This window comes from Triticum aestivum, chromosome 6B, assembly GCF_018294505.1.
Source record: "Triticum aestivum cultivar Chinese Spring chromosome 6B, IWGSC CS RefSeq v2.1, whole genome shotgun sequence".
Taxonomy (NCBI): domain Eukaryota; kingdom Viridiplantae; phylum Streptophyta; class Magnoliopsida; order Poales; family Poaceae; genus Triticum; species Triticum aestivum.
The window spans coordinates 195,675,127-195,694,381 of NC_057810.1; the positions used below are offsets into that span (position 1 = coordinate 195,675,127).

General features: G+C 49.9%; 1 protein-coding gene across 1 annotated transcript; it reads right to left on the bottom strand.

Annotated features, from left to right (window-relative positions):
- Window positions 1–15,210: 15,210 nt before the first annotated feature.
- On the bottom strand, window positions 15,211–17,249 carry LOC123133949 (uncharacterized). Its single transcript, XM_044553324.1, has 3 exons — window positions 16,699–17,249; window positions 16,044–16,591; window positions 15,211–15,918 (listed from the first exon to the last, which is right to left on the bottom strand). Exons 1-3 carry the CDS (start codon window positions 16,976–16,978, stop codon window positions 15,592–15,594), a joined length of 1,155 nt encoding a protein of 384 aa, XP_044409259.1. The 5' UTR covers window positions 16,979–17,249; the 3' UTR covers window positions 15,211–15,591.
- Window positions 17,250–19,255: the final 2,006 nt, after the last annotated feature.

Genomic DNA, 19,255 nt, shown 5'->3' on the forward strand with positions numbered 1-19,255 from the left:
GGAAGGTCTCAACCTGGACTGCATTTTTGATGATGATTGAAGAAGCCATCGAGCATATCGGTGACGACACAGAGGAACTCTCAATGAAAGCACCAATGTCGGTGTCAAAACCGGCGGATCTCGGGTAGGGGGTCCCGAACTGTGCATCTAGGCGGATGGTAACATGAGACAAGGGACACGATGTTTTACCCAGGTTCGGGCCCTCTTGATGGAGGTAAAACCCTACGTCCTGCTTGATTAATATTGATGATGTGTGTTACAAGAGTGGATCTACCACGAGATCAAGGAGGCTAAACCCTAGAAGCTAGCCTATGGTACGATTGTTGTTCGTCCTATGGACTACGGCCATCCGGTTTATATAGACATCGGAGAGGGCTAGGGTTACACAAAGTCGGTTACAAAGGTAGGAGATCTACATATCCGTATCGCCAAGCTTGCCTTCCACGCCAAAGAAAGTCCCATCCGGACACGGGACGAAGTCTTCAATCTTGTATCTTCATAGTCTTGGAGTCCGGCCGACGATGATAGTTCGGCTATCCGGACACCCCCTAGTCCGGAACTCCCTCAATCGTGTTCTAGTTGGCTAATGAGGTTCAGTAGTAACTTGATCTGAAGTTTCATGGTCATCATCATTAGCTTCCTCTCTTGTTGGTGTAGTCATCATGGGAATGGATTTCTCGGATGAGCTACTTTCCAAATTGAGAGAGGTACAATTACCTCATCAATTCCTACTTTCGTCCCACTCACTTCTTTCGAGGGAAACTCCTTCTCTAGAAAGGTTTCATTCTTAGCAACAAAGATCTTGTCTTCGGATCTATGGTAGAAGGTGTACCCTATTGTATCCTTGGGGTATCCTATGAAGACTCACTTCTCCGATTTGGTTCGAGCTTATCAGGCTGAAACTTTTTGACATAAGTGTTGCAACCCCAAACTTTAAGAAATGACAACTCAGGTTTATTGTCAAACCACAGTTCATACGGCGTCGTCTCAATGGATTTAGATGGTGCCCTATTTAACGTGAATGTAGCTGTCTCTAATGCATAACCCCAAAATGATGGTGGTAAATAGGTAAGAGACATCATAGATCGCACCATATCTAATAAAGTACGATTACAACGTTCAGACACACCATTACGCTATGGTGTTCCAGGTGGCGTGAGTTGTGAAACTATTCTACATTGTTTTAAATGAAGGCCAAACTCGTAACTCAAATATTCGCCTCCGTGATCAAATCGTAGAAACTTACTTTTCTTGTTACGATGATTCTCCACTTCACTCTGAAATTCTTTGAACTTTTCAAATGTTTTAGACTTGTGTTTCATTAAGTAGATATACCCATATGTGCTCAAATCATCTGTGAAGGTCAGAAAATAACGACACCCGCCGCGAGCCTCAACACTCATTGGACCGCATACATCGGTATGTATTATTTCCAATAAGTCATTGACTCGCTCCATTGTTCCGGAGAATGGAGTTTTAGTCATCTTGCCCATGAGACATGGTTCACAAGTATCAAATGAATCATAATCAAGTGATTTCAAAAGTCCATCTGCATGGAGTTTCTTCATGCATTATAAACCAATATGACCTAAATGGCAGTGCCACCAATATGTTGCACTATCATTATCAACTTTGCATCTTTTGGCATCAATATTATGAATATGTGTATCACCACAATCGAGATTCAACAGAAATAGACCACTCTTCAAGGGTGCATGACCATAAAAGATATTACTCATATAAATAGAACAATCATTATTATTTGATTTATATGAATAACCGTCTCACACTAAACAAGATCCAGATATAATGTTCATGCTCAATGCTGGCACCAAATAACAATTATTCAGGTCTAAAACTAATCCCGAAGGTATATGTAGAGGTAGCGTGCCGATAGCGATCACATCGACCTTGGAACCATTCCCGACGCGCATCGTCACCTCGTCCTTAGCCAATCTTCGTTTAATCTGTAGTCCCTATTTCGAGTTACAAATATGAGCAACCGAACTAGTATCAAATACCCAGGCACTACTACGAGTAACGTACACATCAATAACATGTATATCAAATATACATTTGTTCACTTTGCCATCTTTCTTATCCGCCAAATACTTGGGGCAGTTCCGCTTCCTGTGACCAGTCCCTTTGCAGTAGAAGCACTCAGTTTCAGGATTAGGTCCAACTTTGGGCTTCTTCCCAGGAGTGGCAACTTGCTTGCCATTCGTCTTGAAGTTTCCCTTCTTCCCGTTGCCCTTTTTATTTAAACTAGCGGTCTTGTTAACCATCAACACTTAATGCTCCTTCTTGATTTCTAGCTCCATAGCTTTGCGCATTGCAAAGAGCTCGGGAATAGTCTTCTCCATCCCTTGCATATTATAGTTCATCACGAAGCCTTTATAGCTTGGTGGCAATGATTGGAGCACTCAGTCAATAACACTATCATCTGGAAGATTAACTCCCAGCTGAGTCAAGTGATTATGATATCCAGACATTCTGAGTATGTGTTCACTGAAATAACTATTCTCCTCCATCTTGCAGCTATAGAACTTGTTGGAGAATTCATATCTCTCAACTCAGACATTTTCTTGAAATATTAACTTCAACTCTTGGAACATCTCATATGCTCCATGACATTCAAAACATCTTTGAAGTCCCGATTCTAAGCCGTAAAGCATGGCACACTGAACTATCGAGTAGTCATCAGATCGAGCTTGCCAGACATTCATAATATCAGCATCTGCTCCTGCAGCAGGCCTTTCACCTAGTGGTGCATCAAGGACATAATTCTTCTGTGCAACAATGAGGATAACCCTCAAGTTACAAACCCATTCCGTCTAATTGCTACCATCGTCTTTCAACTTAGCTTTCTCTAGGAACGCATTAAAATTCAAGAAAACTCAAGCGGGGCTTGATGCCGAATAGCATGAAGATGTTTGCTCGCTCTATCTGTCCGTTTGGCTATGGATGGGCAACAGATGCTAGGTCTAGTCGGATACCCTGGTTTGCGCAAAAACAGGCCAAGGTGCCTTTGGCAAAGTTGGTGCCATTGTCGGTGATGATGCTGTGGGGGACGCCGTATCGGACGGTGATGTCGGCAACGAACGTGACGGTAGTCGGACCGTTCATCTTCTTGATTGGCTTGGCTTCTATCCACTTGGTTAATGTCCACGGTGACCAGCAAATGTGTCATGCCGCCACGTGCTATCTTGAAAGGAACCACCATGCCCAAACCCCACACTGCAAATGGCCAGGTGATGGGGATGGTCTTGAGGACAAAGGCCGGCTGGTGCTGCTTGGTGCTAAACTTCTGGCACCCTTTGCACTTCTTGACCAACTCCTTGGCGTCGTCCAAAGCAGTCGGCCAGAAGAAACCATGGCGGAAGGCTTTGGCTACGAGGGACCTAGAGGCGGTGTGGTGGCCACATTCGCCCTAATGGATGTCCCTAAGGATCTCGATGCCCTTCTCCGGCTCCACGCAGCGCTGACAAACACCGGTCATGCTCCGCCTGGTGAGCTCTCTGTTGATGATGGTGTAGGAGCAAGCTCAGCGCTGGATCTGGTGGGCTAGTACTTGGTTGGTTGGTAGCACGCGGCTCACCAGATAGTCGCGGATGGGCTGCGCCCAAGATGGGGCCACCACCACTGTGAATACAGCGACTGGCACGAGGGAGGCCGGGTTGGGACGCGGCGGGCTGGAGCCGGCCACTCCTGATGGTGCCGATGAAGTCCCCAGGCCGACTACAGCAGCCCCCGGGCCGCCTTCTAGGGCTTCTGGGCCGGGTACTGGCGCTGCAGCCCCTGGGCTGCCTGGTGAAATCCCCAGGCCTGCTGCTGAAGTCCCCGGGCCGGCTGCTGAAGTTCTTGAGCCGGATCTGACTACTCCGGGGTCAGCCAGCATGAAGATGGAGTCAAACTCTGGTGAGGGCTTGATAGATGGCTTGCGCAGGCACTAGAGGGAGACGCCGACTGGTATGGCCTGCCGGGTGGAGTCAATGCGGGCGAGGGCATCCGCCGCGTCGTTGACGGCTCATGGTACATGGAGGAACTCTCACCCATCAAAGTGCCCGCTCATCTGTTGGACGAGGAAACGGTAGCTTGCCATGTTGGTGTCCTTGGCGTCCCAATCGCCGGACCACCAAGTCCGAGTAGTTGTAACAAAGGATGCGGTGGATGCCGATTTCTTTGGCCAGTCGGAGCCCAAAGATGAGTGCCTCGTACTCGGCTACATTGTTGGAGGCGGCGAAGTGGATTTGCAGTGTGTACTTCAGCTTGTCGCCTTTGGGAGAGGTGAGGACAATGCTGACTCCCAAGCCGGTGCGCACCTTTGAGCCATCAAAGTGCATCCGCTAATGCATAGAATCCGATGCTGGCGGCAGGTACTGGGACTCAGCCCAGTCGATGAGGAAGTCGGCCAGCGCTTGGGACTTGATGGCGGTGCGGGGCTGGTAGAGGATGGTGTGGGGAGCCAGCTCGATGGCCCACTTGACCACCCGGCCCGAAGCATCTCTGTTGCCCATGATCTCGGTGAGGCGGGCGCTGCAGACAACCGTGATGGAGTGCTCTTGGAAATATTGCTTCGACTTCTTGGCGGCAAAGTACACGCCGTAGCACGTCTTCTACTAATGGGGGTAGTTCTGCTTGGAGGCGGACAAGACCTCACTTAGGTAGTACATCGGCCTCTGGACTGACTGTACCTTGTTGTCTTCTGCACGCTCGACAACGATCACCATACTGACGACTCGTTTGGTGGCAGCGATGTAGAGGAGCATGGGCTCTTTAGCAGTCGGAGCTGCCAGGATGGGCAGCGTAGACATCATGCGCTTGAGCTGGAGGAAGGTGACGTCCGCCTGGTTGTACCACTCAAAACAAGTGGTTTTATTCATGAGCTGGTACATGGGAAGTGCCTTCTCGCCTAGCCGACTAATGAAGCAGCTGAGGGATGCCATGCACCCGGTGAACTTTTGGACATCACGCATCTTGGTGGGTCTCTCCATCCGCTCGATGGCCTTGATCTTCACAGGGTTGCACTCAATACGGTGTTCTGAGACAAGGAAGCCAAGGAGTTGGCCGGCTGGTACACCGAAGACACACTTCTCCGGGTTGAGCTTGATTTGAAACCGGCGCGGGTTCTCAAAGGTCTCCTTGAGGTCTTCCATCAGGGTACCACGCTTCTCCGTCTTCACCACAATGTCATCCACATAGACGTGGGCATTACGTCCGAGTTGCTTCAACAAGCATTTCTTCATACAACGTTGGAAGGTGGCGCCGGCATTCCTCAAGCCGAACGTCACGGTGATGTAGCAGAGGGCACCGAATGGTGTGATGAAGGCGGTCTTCAGGCGATCATCCGGATCCAGCTTGATCTGGTGGTAGCCGTAGTAGGTGTCAAGGAAAGACAGCAGCTCGCATCCGGCCGTGGAGTCAATCACTTGATCTGTCCGAGGCAGAGAAAATAGTCTTTGGGGAAGGCTTTATTGAAGCTAGTGTAGTCGATGCACATATGCCACTTGTTGTTCTTCTTCAAGACGAGCACCGGGTTGCAAGCCAGTCCGGGTGGAACACTTCCATGATGAAGCCGGCTGCCAGAAGCCAGGCGATTTCTTCACCTGCAATCCTTCTCTTCTCTTCTCATAGGCGGTGGAGGGGTTGCTTGACCGGCTTGGCATCCGGCCTCACATGCAGTTTGTGCTCAGCGAAATCCGTCGGGACACCCGGCATGTCTTTGGGGGACCATGCGAAGATGTCTTGATTCTCATGGAGGAAATCGACGAGCTCACCTTCCTATTTGCTATCGATGCCAGTCCCTATGACAGCAAACCTCTTCAGGTGTGCTGGGTCCAGGGGGATCCACTTGGTCTCTTTGGCTGGCTGGAAGGAGGCCCCTGCTTCCGTCTCCTTGGGATCAGTCGGCATGGTCGGCTTCTCGCTAGCCATGGCTACCATCCGGTCAAGGAGACGCTTCTCTTGAGCGATGAAGAGGGACTCGGCCAGCCGGCTACTGGCGGCGGCACAATCGAGCGACTTCTAGTAGTCGCCGGCAACAGTGATGATGCCCTTGGTGCCCGGCATCTTGGCTTCAGGTAGGCGTAGTGCGGGACCATCATGAACTTGGCCAGCATAGGGCGGCCCAAGAGCGTGTGATAGGGGCTGTCTAGGTCAACCACCTCGAACCAGATTGGTTCGCGACGGAAGTGGTCCGTGTCGCCAAAAAGGACATTGATCTTAATCTTGCCGATTAGAGAGCAGGAAAGGTCGGGAACTATGCCGTGGAAGATGGTCCAGCTTGGCTCAAGCTGCTTGGCCTTGATGCCCAACCGCTCCATGGTCTCGTGGTACAAGATGTTGATGCTACTTCCGTCATCTATCAGGACTCGGCCTAAGCGGCAAGCCCTCCTCTCCGTTGCGAAGGTTGACTCCAACACCAAGGCGTATGCACCCAGTGAGGGCATCACGGCCGGGTGGTCAACTTGGCTCCAGGTGATGGGCCTCTCGGACCAGTGCATGCGAGTGGGAACCTCTGAGCTGACAACGTTCACCTCATGGTGCTGCTGCCGTCTGTTGTGCTTGTCGCTGGCTTTGCTTGTGAAGATGACGTAGGCGGTGTGTTCTTCGGGGAACTCATCTTGGAGCATGCTGACAGGTCGAGCTGCCGGTTGTGGAGCGGCCGGAGCTGCTAGGCCGGCTGGTAGGAGAGGCGGGAGGGCCTCGCCCTTGGCGATCCGAGCGAGCCAATTGCACTTCCGAGTGGTGTGGTTGGACGGCTTCGCGCCGCTGTGGAACTTGCACGAGGCATCGAGGGCCTGCTCGAAGTATAAGGCGGGCTGCCAGGCTCCCTTGCCACACCGCTGACGCTTGGGGGCCTGCCCGGCCGGCTGCTGATCCTCGACTGTTGCCACCTGTCGGCTGTTAGAAGCTGGTTGTTGGGCCTTGCGCTTGTTATCATTCGGATGGCGCCGGTTGGTGTCACCAGCCGATGTTTGGGGAGTTGGAGGGAACACCTTCCCGGACGCGTCCACTAGGAGTTCTGACTTCATGGAGGAGTCGGCTGTGGTGTACTTGTCCGCTATGATCAGCAGTTCATCTAGGATAGCCGGCTCATCGCATAGGAGCTTGTGCTTGAGTAGGGTGCCCTCTGTGCACCCAGCGGTGAAGTATTCTATGGCCTGCACCTCATGCACTCCTTTGCAAGAGTTGCATAGCTCAGCCCAGCGCATCAGGTAATCACGGGTGGACTCAGTCAGGCCTTGCGCACATGGAGAGTTGGCGAGGCTTGGGCGGCTGCTTGTAGGTGCTGGTGAAGTTGACGAAGACTTCGGTGAAGTCCAGCCAGCTGTTGACGCTGTACGGCTTGAGGTTGTTCAGCCATGTCTGGGCCATGTCGTGGAGCATGAGCGGAACATACTTCACAACAACACGCTTGTTGCCGTTTGCTATGTTGACAGTTGTGGAGTAATCGACCAGCCTGTCCTCCGGCTTCACGAATCCGTTATACTTGGGAGTGTTCTCGTGGCAGCGAGGAACCTTTGGGGAAGGGCTCCTCGTGTATGCGGGGTCCGAAACAAGGCGGACCGATCGCATCTTCTTCTCCTACCGCCAGGGACTGAGCGAGTCGGTCGATCCGGTGGCAGGCGTCGTTCTCTCCGATTCCTTCATGGGGGCCCAGCCGGCCTCCGAGAGTCGGGTGCTCAACAGGCGGCGGGGAGGCGCGCCTCTCCCTATGTGGGGGAGGCGGATGGTCGTCCCGCCGTTCCACTGCTCGTGGGCGGCAGTCTTGGTCGCGCTCATTCGTGATGTGGGTGCGCCGTATGCGACTAGCAGCCGGCTCCGGGTTCCTCCAACCGTGTGTGCCGACTATTGGGGACCAAGAGGTTGCCTCGTGCTGACGGTGAGGGGGATGGTTTTCAGCCTGCATGTCGTGTTCCATCATACGGCGGCCGGCTTCCTGCTGCGCGGCGGCCGTGTCCAGGAGCTGCTGGAGGCGCGCCATCATGCAGCGATGCTCGTCGCCCTCCAGATGGTTCAATTTGTCTGTCGCCGCCTGAGTGGCGTGCAAGTTCTCCATCGGAGTGGCGTAGACAGGGCGCTCGGCCCCCGGCATGCCGGCGATGGCCGCGCCGCATTGCTCCCACTCGGCTAGGCTCGCCAGCAGCCGGCATGCCACACATGGCGCTGCCGATCTCGCGTTGTTAGGCTTCCGTGAGCCGCCTCATGGTCACCAGCTTGTTGGCGCTGTCGAGGAGCGAGACGCGGAACATTTCTAGCGTCGTGCCATCGGCACCTGCCTCTAAGGTGGCAGACAGAACCCGCACCACCGCCTGCAACGGGTCTTGGGATGCCCCGCCAAAGGCTTCGTCGTGGCAGATGACCAGCACCTCCGTGACGGTGCTGGTGCTGGTGCTGCTGGCCGCGGTAGGGAGTGGGTCATCGATGATCTCCACGTTGTCGGGGAAGACGCCCGTGCTCGCCGTGACGGATTTGATGAGCATCTCGACGGGCGTATCGGTGGAGCCGACGGACTCCAAGTCAGAGGTCATCTCATTGGTGATGCAAAGCTTGCCAAGGAGGTCGACGAGGTAGCTCTTGGAGCTGGCCGATCCCGCATCGGGCGCGCTCGTCGGAGAGACGGATCCCGCTGATAAGATCGGCGAGGGAGCTTGCGACGCACGTGGCTTCCACATCACGCGGCGCGTCGACGCAAACACCATCGGGCGTGCTGGGCTGGCTACGCTCGCTGGGAAGGAAAAGGGTTCCGTCCAGAACATGTCTCCAGCCAACGGTGCACTTAGCCCCACGATTGGCGCCAAATGTCGTGGTATTTCCTCGACATATGCGAAAGGATGGCTTATCATGGAGGGGGACAGGAGTACGTTGCCGGGCTCTAGAAGCGGGAGTGAGTGAGACCTCGAATGCCTACGAGTCTTACCCAGGTTCGGGGCTCTCCGTGGAGATAACACCCCTAGTCCTGCTCTGCGGGGTCTCCGCATGATGACTATGATCAATAGAGTAGCTACAAGAGTGCTCCTAGAGCTGTTCCGGCTAGAGGAAGAAGAAGGCAAGGCTATCTCTATCTCTTCCCTAACTATGTCGGTATGTGATGGCTGGGATGCTGAACCCTTTGCATGGCTGAACCTGGGGGGTTTATATAGGCCTACCCCCCAGGGGTAGTATGGTAATCCGGCTGGGCGTAGGACCCGGCCGGCAGTGTCTATGGGCTCCGGCTTCTCCGTCATCCATTTGGGCCCACCGCCAGGTGGGTCCCGATGACTGCCGTGAACCCGACCGACAGGTAGGGCCCGCCGCCTGCGGGTCAGGTTGACTGTGTTGCACTATAGCCCTTGCCCCTGATGACGGAGGATTGGTCGGGGGGCGAATGGCTATAGTTCCGCCGCCTGGCGGGCGTTTACTGTAGCCATTCCCCGTCTCATCAGGTTAATGGCACACAAACTCCAAGGGGAGGGATGGCCGCCTGATAGGATTCGCCCCTTCCCCTTGCGGTCGCCTGCTCGGGGTATGCCGCCTTCTAGTGGTACGCGGATAGGTAGGGCCCGCCGTCTATGGGTCGTACCGACCGCCCATCATGGGAGCATGGCCCCATCTGGCGTAGGTGATGTCATGGGTCGCGTGGCTACAGTACCGCGCCGGGCGTGGGGCGTTCGCTCGGTACACCGGTACTGTGGTCACGTTTCGCCCTGGATTCGGGGGTGGCAGGTCGCACTAGCCACGCCCTGTCCCATCGTAGTAAGTGGGTGCAAACTTTGAGGAGGCGAGGGGCCGCCTTCTACAAGACGACTCCCTGAGGCCGCCTCCTTGGGGCTCGCCGCCTCCTAGGCGGTGGGCCTCTGGCTCCAACCGGCCGAGAGGACCGACCTTGCGATCAGTCGGACCGAGGGGCTTGGCCAGCCCAGATGTTTCGAAATGTGGTTAAGTGTTGATGCAGCTACCCGGGATCTATCCCCCCGTCATACATGTCCTTGTCACTTATTTCTTACTCCCTCTGTAAAGAAATATAAGAGCATTTACGTCACTACTTTAGTTGTGTGAATGGCCTTACAAAGGGAGTACATGCTATCAAAATAGTGTAGTTTTAGTATATTTGCATTTTCTGTGAAAATTCCACTACCATATGCATATTCTTTCATATTATTGAAAGCGCAATTTTTTGTATATATTATGTGTAAATTTTGTTATAGTTTGATTATTTTATAATTTATTTCTTCTTAAAGGGCAATATCAATGCAACAAACTCATTCTTACTTAGAAAACTTTATTATTTTGTTGTTTTAGTAGTTATTCCGTTTTTTTCCTGAAGGGTAATACCAAAACCACCAATTCATTCTTTCTTACAAAACTTCTTTATTTTGTTTTTGATTTAGTGTTTGTTTCATTTTCTTTCTTTTTTTAGTGATAATACCAATGTCACGAATTCATTCCATATTAGAAAACTTTATTTTTTGTGAGAGTTCTACTATTGTATACTTATTCTTGCATATTATAAAAAAAGTGCAATTTCTGCGTAAATTGTGTGCAAATTTTTCATTTTTTAATTTTTTGTTTCCTTTCTTATTAAAGGGTAATATCAATGTTACTAATTCATTCTTTCTTATAAAACTTCATTATTTTGATTTCAATTTAGTTTTATTTTATTTTCTTTCTTCCTAAGGTATTACTAAGGCCTCTAACTCATTCTTTCTTAGAAAAAAAATCACTATTTTGTTTTTCATTTAGTTTTAGTTTCATTTCATTTCTTATGTAATTGTAACATAAGTGCCATTAATTCATTCTTTCTTGGGAAATTTCCTTTATGACCAATATTTCACTATTATATGCTTATTGTTGCATATAAGAAGAAAGAGTAATTTATGTGTAAATTGTGTGCAATTTTTGTCATTATTTGTTTTTTTAATTTTTTTCTTCCTAAAGTGTAATAGCAATGCCATTAGTTCTTTTTTAGAAAACTCATTGTTTTTATTTTCTTTTGCTTTTTTGTTAAATTTACTTTCTTCTTTAAGGGTAATGTGTATAACATTCATTCCTTCCATCTTAGAAAACATTTTTTTATGAAAATTCAACTATGGAATGCTTACTCTTTCATTTTGTAGAAAATGCAATTTCTATGTTAATTGTGTGTCATTATTTCCTCTGCATTTCTCTTTTGTCTTTATGGTTAATACTAATGCCACTAATACATTGTTTTTTAGAAAAACATTATTATTTTGATTTTGTGATTTCACTTTAGTAGTTACTTCTTTTCTTTCTTCTGAAAGAGTAATACCAAAACAACTAATTTGTTCTTTCTTACAAACCTTAATTATTCTGTTTTTGATTTAGTTTTTGTTTCATTTTATTTCTTCTTTATTGGTAATACCAATGTCACTAATTCATTCCTTCTTGGGAAACTTCCCTTCTAGTGAGAATTCTACTATTATGTACTTTTTGCATATTATAAAAAGTGCAATTTCTGTGTAAATTATGTGCAAGTTTCTTTTTTTGTTTCCTTTCTTCTTAAATGGTAATACCAATGCCACAAATTCATTATTTCTTAGAAAACTTCATTACTTTGTTTTTTATTTAGTTTTTGTTTCATTTTATTTCTTCTTAAAGGGTAATACCAAAGCTCTAATTAATTCTTTCATAGAAAACTTCATTATTTTATTTTTCATTTAGTTTTCTTTTACTTTATTTCTTATTTAATTGTAACTCAAGTGCCACTAATTCATCATTTGTTATGAAATTTCCTTTATTGCGAATATTTCACTATTATATGCTTATTCTTGCATATTAGAAAAAAATGTAATTTATGTGTAAATTGTGTGCAATTTTTGTTATTTTTTATTTCCTTTCTTCTTAAAATGTAATAGCAATGTCACTAATTCTTTTTTAGAAAATTTCAATCTTTTTATTTTCTTTTACTTTTTGCTAAATTTACTTTTTTTCCTTTAAGATAACGTGTATGTCATTCGTTCATTCCATCTTAAGAACTTTCTTTATGAAAATTCCACTATTTAATGCTTACTCTTGCATATTATATATTTTACTATTATATGCTTATTCTTGCATACTAGAAAAAAGCGCAATTTATGTGTAAGTTCTTTGCAATTTTGTCTTTATTTGTTTTTTTTCTCTTTCTTCTTGAAGTGTAATAGCAATGTCATTAATTCATTCATTTTCGCAAACAAAAAAATTCTAAGAAGGAATAGTGGAATTTTCATGTGGCGCCTTTACAAGAGGGTGATCCCCAATTCGTGTACAAAGTGATGTGCCTTCTGTAGGAATATTTTGAATATTTAGTATGCCACTTTTAATTTATCGGAATGATACAAATATTTAGATGTATTCTATGATGATTACTAGCCATAAATGAATTATAATTATGGGTTTAAATACCCTCTTCTCTCCCTTCATAATGATATATACGTATGTACATGTGTATATATGTATTTAGAAAAATGAATTCTATGCATGTATATTTTTTTCTCGAATATGCACGAGTGTGCATATAATATATTAAAGAAGAAAGGCAAAGAGTGCCTCCACCATTTGTTACATGATTTCTATTGCATGCTAATCCTCACCACTCACCCACCTCTCTACCCTACTAAAGAAGGGAGTTACATTCCCTTTTAGTAGACCTGCAGAGGACTAGACTACACCCTCCTCACTCACTATTTGCAACAGCTGAACGATAGATGGCCGAGCTCCATCAAAAACAATCGCATTCCGGTACTTCCACAACTCCCACCAAACAAGCGCGAAAACGGTGCGTAGATCTTTTGTGCCCACATTGTTTACTCCCTTTTTGTCAATGGCCCAGTCAGCCAACACATCATTAGGTGAGAGTGTCCATTCTGGTTTGCCCAGCGAACCACAGATGGCCGCCCAAGCAGTCCGAGCGAAGACACACGTAAGCATTATGTGATTGATCATTTCCTCATCTTGATCACAGAACGAGCACACATCCTGGTGAGGTAGACCCCTTCGTGCTAGGCGATCCGAAGTCCAGCATCGGTCCTTTATTGCTAGCCAAGTAAAGAATCTGCACTGCATGGGGGCACGCGACTTCCATGTTAGATCTGCCGTAGGAATGACCTCCCTTCCGCAAAATGCAGCCGCATAAGCCGATCGGACCGAGACGTGTCCCTTCGCCTCCCATGACCATGCAATTTCATCCAGCAAATCCCCACTGGCTTCCCAAGCAGAAACGTCTTGCCAAAGTGCAAAGAACTCATGCAACGTATCCGGTCCAAGGTTGGGGCCAAGGTCCGCTGCCCAAGACCCGTTCTCCATAGCTTCACAAACTAACCTCCTTCCTCGTATCTGTGGTGCAATCAACTCATACACTCTAGGTGCAATCTCCTGGACTCTTCGCCCATCCAGCCATCGGTCCTCCCAAAAGAATGTTGTCCGACCAGAATGCACTATAGACCTCATGGCTGCTTTACACAACAAGGTTACTTCCTCGACAACCTTGATCTTGAATTCACTCCACGGCCTTGTCCCATCAGTTCTTTTTAACCACGGCCAGCGAGCCTGCATGGCCACATTCATCCATCTAAGATTGGGAAGCCCCAAGCCACCTGCCCATTTGGGCGTGCATACCATGTCCCATGCAACCGCGCAGTTACCATCGTTTGCTTCTACCCTTCTGCACCACAAGAACCCTCGGCAAATCTTATTCATCGTCGCGATAGTTTTCATAGGTAGATCCAGCGCCATCATTGCATGGATAGGCATGGCACACAACACAGATTGCACTAGGGTAAGACGGCCACTCTTTGGCATTAGTGCTGCTTTCCACCTCTGTAGTCTATTTGCCATGTGATCCACCAAATATTGTAACTGCGTTGCAGATTGCTTCCTCAGCGATAATGGCAGCCCTAGATACTTTATTGGGAAGGATCCCAAGGGGCACTAAAGGGCATTGCATGTCGTTGCTATCTCCTCATCGGCACACCTTATTGCTAGAGCTGTTGATTTGCTCATATTAATTTTCAGCCCAGCAGCCTCCCCAAATAACTCCAGAATGCACTTGCACACATCTAGATCCACGGGCTTCGGCTTGACAAAAAGGACTACGTCATCCGCAAAGATGGATAGACGCTTCGTCATGCCCTCACGTGCAAGAGGCGCCAGCACACCTCTACTGGCAGCCACCTCAAACATCCTCTGTAGAGGCTCCATGGTAAGAATGAAGAGCATAGGGGAGATGAGGTCCCCCTGCCTCAGACCTTTGCAGTTGCAAATCGTGTCTCCTGGATCACCATTCACCGTCTGGGGTCCAATGCCAAGAGATGGAGTCCTCACAGTCTGGGGTCAGCATGGTCTGCAAGGTTAGAGATGTAAGCGTAATGAACTCCTGCAGCTGTGCGGGTGTGTCCAAACGGGCGACTGATTTGATCCAGTTCTCATCCTGAAGCTCCTTCATCACAGATCTCTGCTTTCTGGTGGCGATATTGAAGAGCCCGGGGGCTAGCAATCACAAAGGGCCCTTATCCGTCCAGTCGTCATGCCAGAACAAAGATTTCGGTCGTTACCCAGCACGATGGTGGTGGATGCCCTGAACAGCGCCATGTCCTCCTCGTCGCAAGGTAGGGCGGAGCTCGCCCACTGCCGGTCAGGGTCGGTCCACATGAGCCAGGGCCAACGCAGACGGAGAGCTCTACCAAACCTTTCAAGGTCCGTGATCCCGAGCCCACCCAGGGCCTTAGGCCTGCACATCGTCTTCCAGTTTACTAGGGAGTGGCCCCCAGTCGCATTTTTGAAATTGTCACCGCACCAGATGAAGTTACGAGAAATCTTGCTAAGCTTGTGATTTGCCCAAGCCGGAAGGGGGAGCGCAGTGAGGTGGTGGGTGGCAATAGCGCACAAGACAGACTTCGCCAAGGAGACCCTTCCCGGCCATGCTAAGTTCTTGCCCTTCCACCCGGTAATCTGCACAAGACATAAAAATTTGGTAATTGCGAGTATATTATGTTGCTTGGGTGAGGAGATATGCATGTGTCTCCTGTCCATGCACCTCGACTAGAAGAAAAAAAAACGCACAAGCTACATAGCAACTGGGACTAATCTTGCCACAACAAACCTTAGTCAACCCGCGGCTGCCACCCAAAATGTGACTGACAAAATGACCATCATAAATGCTACAAGATTTGGCAAAACTAAGCCTATGATATGTAGACCATATGGCTACAAAAGTCTGGCAACCCACGTGTGTGACAATGAACCAAACATCTGCATAACATGTTGTGGCATGACTAAAGTTAGGCATGATAATAAGACTTGCAAACCCAACATGTCTCCAGTGATACACATTATGTCACATCACATAAGCTAAAGTAAAAAAAAAGTAACTGTCGATCAGCACTTAGCTGAACTAAACAAAACGTTCTTTAAAAGATCTTTCTGCAGTATACACGCCAGCACCAAGTATATACATCATCAGCCAGGAGTCAGCTGGACCTAAGCTTTTCCCGTTTACCCGTGCACGTGTGCAGCATGTACAGAGCACGTTCGGGCACTCGCCTAGATTCGGAAATGCACCGGATTCACTACTCACTGTCGCACGAGGTACGTACTACGTACGGTCGATATTGATCACTGCCCCGTACCGCCGCGCGTGCCCGGCTGCAGCGCCAGCTTCGCGGTGTCCTTCCACAGCCGCGCCTCCATCTCCTTCTCCATGACCTTTCTCTCCGCGCGCCTCAGCGACGCCTCCAGCTCCTCGATCCGCTCCCGGCTCCTCCGGTGCAGGAGCTCCTGCAGCCGCCTCTCCAGCTCCACTGCCGGCACTCCCTCGTCACCGCGCTCCTCCTCCTCGTGTCCATCCTCTGAATCTCGCCTTCGCCTCGCACTGTAGCCGCCTCTCCCGGCTCCAGCTCCGAATCCCCCGTCCAGCTCGATGAACGACTCCCCGTCCGACGACTGCACTCAGAAGAACACAAATAGAAAACAACACGCAATTATTTGCTTTTAGTTAACTGCTACGCAACATCATGAGCAAAAGTGCAGAACTTGATGTATTCATGAGAGGAAGCAATCATTCAAACCTCGGGTGTTCCTTGCTCGGTGCGGCAGTTGAGCTGCAACTGCGCCCCAGCGACATCCACGGCCATCGAGCTCGTAGGGTTCTCCACTTCAGACGACGTCTCGCTCGCGCCGCTCGCGGTCTCCATGGCAGACGAGGAGGCGGCAGCATGGCCACACGGCTCTCGGTCGAGGTCGAACAGCGGGTTTCCTGTCAGCGCGTAGAACAGCCCGTCTCTTCGTTTCCGTCCAGCACGCCTATCACGACGGAAATGGCGGCGACGCGCCGGTTCGGGAGAAGATGAAGAGGTGGCGCCGGCGCCTTGGCCGTCCGTGCGCGTACTGGACGAAGCGTGGCACTGGCACGGCGAATCAGTCGTCGTGGCGACCTTCGTCGTCCTGACCACCAGCTGGTCCCTCATCTCCCGTAGGAGCCCCTCCATCTCCGCGCGCACCTCGGCCATCTTGTTTAGCTCGACGCAGGTCTTGGCGAGGAGGAACAGCAGGCTCAGCCCCATGCCGGCCGCTTCCGTCGATGACGCACCGCGGGTCGCCGCTTTCCATCCTGCTGCTGCACGTACGCGACGACGCAATGACACGCAAAATTTTCAGAGATTCAGCAAAAAGAGGCTAGCTGTAATGAAATATGAAGCTGAAACCACCAACAAGCGCACGCACCTGAGGAGTCGGTCGACGCGGCCTCGCTCTTCTCGGCGGCGACCTGATCCTTCCGCCCGCCGCCGCCTTTCCTGCCGAGCCTGACGAACCGGAGCCGCGCGCAGGTGAACATCGGGATGCGCAGCCGCGGCGTCCCGGGGGAAGGCGGCGAGGGCGGCATGGCGGCGTCCACCGCCACCTCGTCTCCGCCGTCGCTGTCGACGAGGCAGTCGGAGATTCTCTTCTTCTTCTTGGTCGTCCCCGCTGCTCCGTCAATGCCGCCCCCTACCGCTGATGCCATTGAGCACGATCTTGGCGGAGAGAGGCTGAGAGAGAGGAAGTGAGATAGAGAGCAGAGGATGGGCAGGACGGCCGGCGTGGCGTGTGGAGAAAAGCAGCGAAGCGTGGGCGGGCGGCAGCGGGAGTGGCGTTGGTACGGTGTGGACGCGGGACACGTCGTCGCGCGCCTGTTGCCGGACCTGTGGCAACTGCCCGGCCCGGCCCGGGGAAAACAACATTCCCTATACAAAATCCGTGGGTGGTCGGCCTGCGTCGTACGCGACGGAGCAAGTCGTTGGAAAGAACAGGATATAATGCCTCGAATGAATGATCGAATCTTCTCACAACTGGGGATGTGCAGGGTTTGCGTTGGCCGGACGCCCTCGTCGTCGCCGAACTTCCGTGCGTGGTCGTGCTCAGGCCTCCAGGGCGTCGCTCACATCAAAGAGCATCGGCGTGATGGATCCAGTCCAACGAGGCACCCACAATGGCCTGATGGCGCGGCATAGCAACAGCATCTCTTGGTGTGACATCCTCCTGTGTTCCCATGACACTGCTGATATCCGTTCCATCTGCAGGGTGCAGGCCACGGCGGATCTCACCGTCGCTCCGCCGCTTTCACTCTCGGCCGGCTAGAGCAGTTCCGTACTTGAGGAAATCGCTTAAAATAAGTGCAAGTGCAGAGACGTTGGCTGTCGCGTGGGATTATCAGTAATAAGCATATTACAGTATACTAGGAGTACAAGATAATCTAGTCCTATAGTCTTGAAAGATGGTACCAAATCCAACATGGGCACCTCTCAATCTCATGCGTCACGTCACATCAGGCAGGACCCCCCGGCAACAGTTCCATTCCTCCAATCATTGATCGCCGATGCAGTAACAGAGACTAGTACACTATATTTTACTTCGAGGTACTTGACACCCCGTCTGATTGGCAGCATGGCCGCCACCGGCGCAAGACGCCGTTCCGGGCCGGCCCCTCCGCCGAGCCCCGCCAGAGGCGACAGGACAAAGAAAACCGTCGCAGCGCCGTGGGGGCGACCTATTCCGCGGCTCTGCCGACTTGCCGCCATCCTCCATGCATGAGTCCACAGACCAGTCCGCAGGCTCGCGGCGGTACCAGTATGGCAAGACGGCACCCGACAAAGCAGACGAGGCCGTCGCGGACGACGAGCCGCCCGGACACCGGCAGGACTTCGATCCATCAGTCTGGGTTTCTTTCCGATTAGACGAATGCATGTGTGCGTCCCTCTCGTTACGGCTGTTGGCGGATCTCGATGGATCCGGAGACTGGACGCTGGCGAGTCTCCGAGCCACCGAGTGGGTGATTGATCGACCGACGGGTCGGGAGGTCAGATCTAGTCTGTCGTGTTAGCGTGGTAGGGTGCAACCTGCAGCGTGATTAAAGCCGGCGATTTCGCGGGCAGGGCGTCAGAATCGATCGACGAAGCTTCCTTCGTGTACAACTGGAGCAGGAGTATCTATATCTATATTACTTATAAAAGAGCAAACATTATCTTTTCTAAGTACACCCTATAGAACGTACACGGATACATTACCACCGCATGATTAGTCCCACTAAAATCAATCTAACGGCTAGGCTTAACTTAATCTATTCTTTGTGTGCACTTAGCAATTTACATTGACTGGCCGTACTCCACCGTGAAGGAAAATATGAAAGTCCATGCCTGGTCAATTAAAAAACTGTAATCACGGACACACCTATTAAGAAACTAATAACTGGCGCATCTAATTATTAGGAAACTAATCACGAACGCATCCTATTATTAGGAAACGAATCACGGGCGCATCCTATGATTAGGAAAATAATCATGCGTGCATCCTATTAGGAAATTAATCACGAATGCGTCTAATTATTAGTAAATTAATGACGGATGCATCCTATTAGATAACTAATCATGAACAGATCTAATTATCTATACTACTTATAAAAGAGCAAACATTATCTTTTCTAAGTGCACTCCACGGAACGTACACGGATACATTACCACCGCATGATTAGTCCCATTAAACTCAATCTAACGGTTAGGCTTAACCTAATCTATTTTCTGTGTGCACTTAGCAATTTATATTGACTGGCCGTACTCCACCGTGAAGGAAAATATAAAAGTCCACGACTGGTCAATTAGGAAACTGTAATCACGGACACATCCTATTAAGAAACTAATCACTGGCGCATCTAATTATTAGGAAACTAATCACGAACGCATCCTATTATTAGGAAACGAATCACGGGCGCATCCTATGATCTATATACTTATAAAAGAGCAAATAT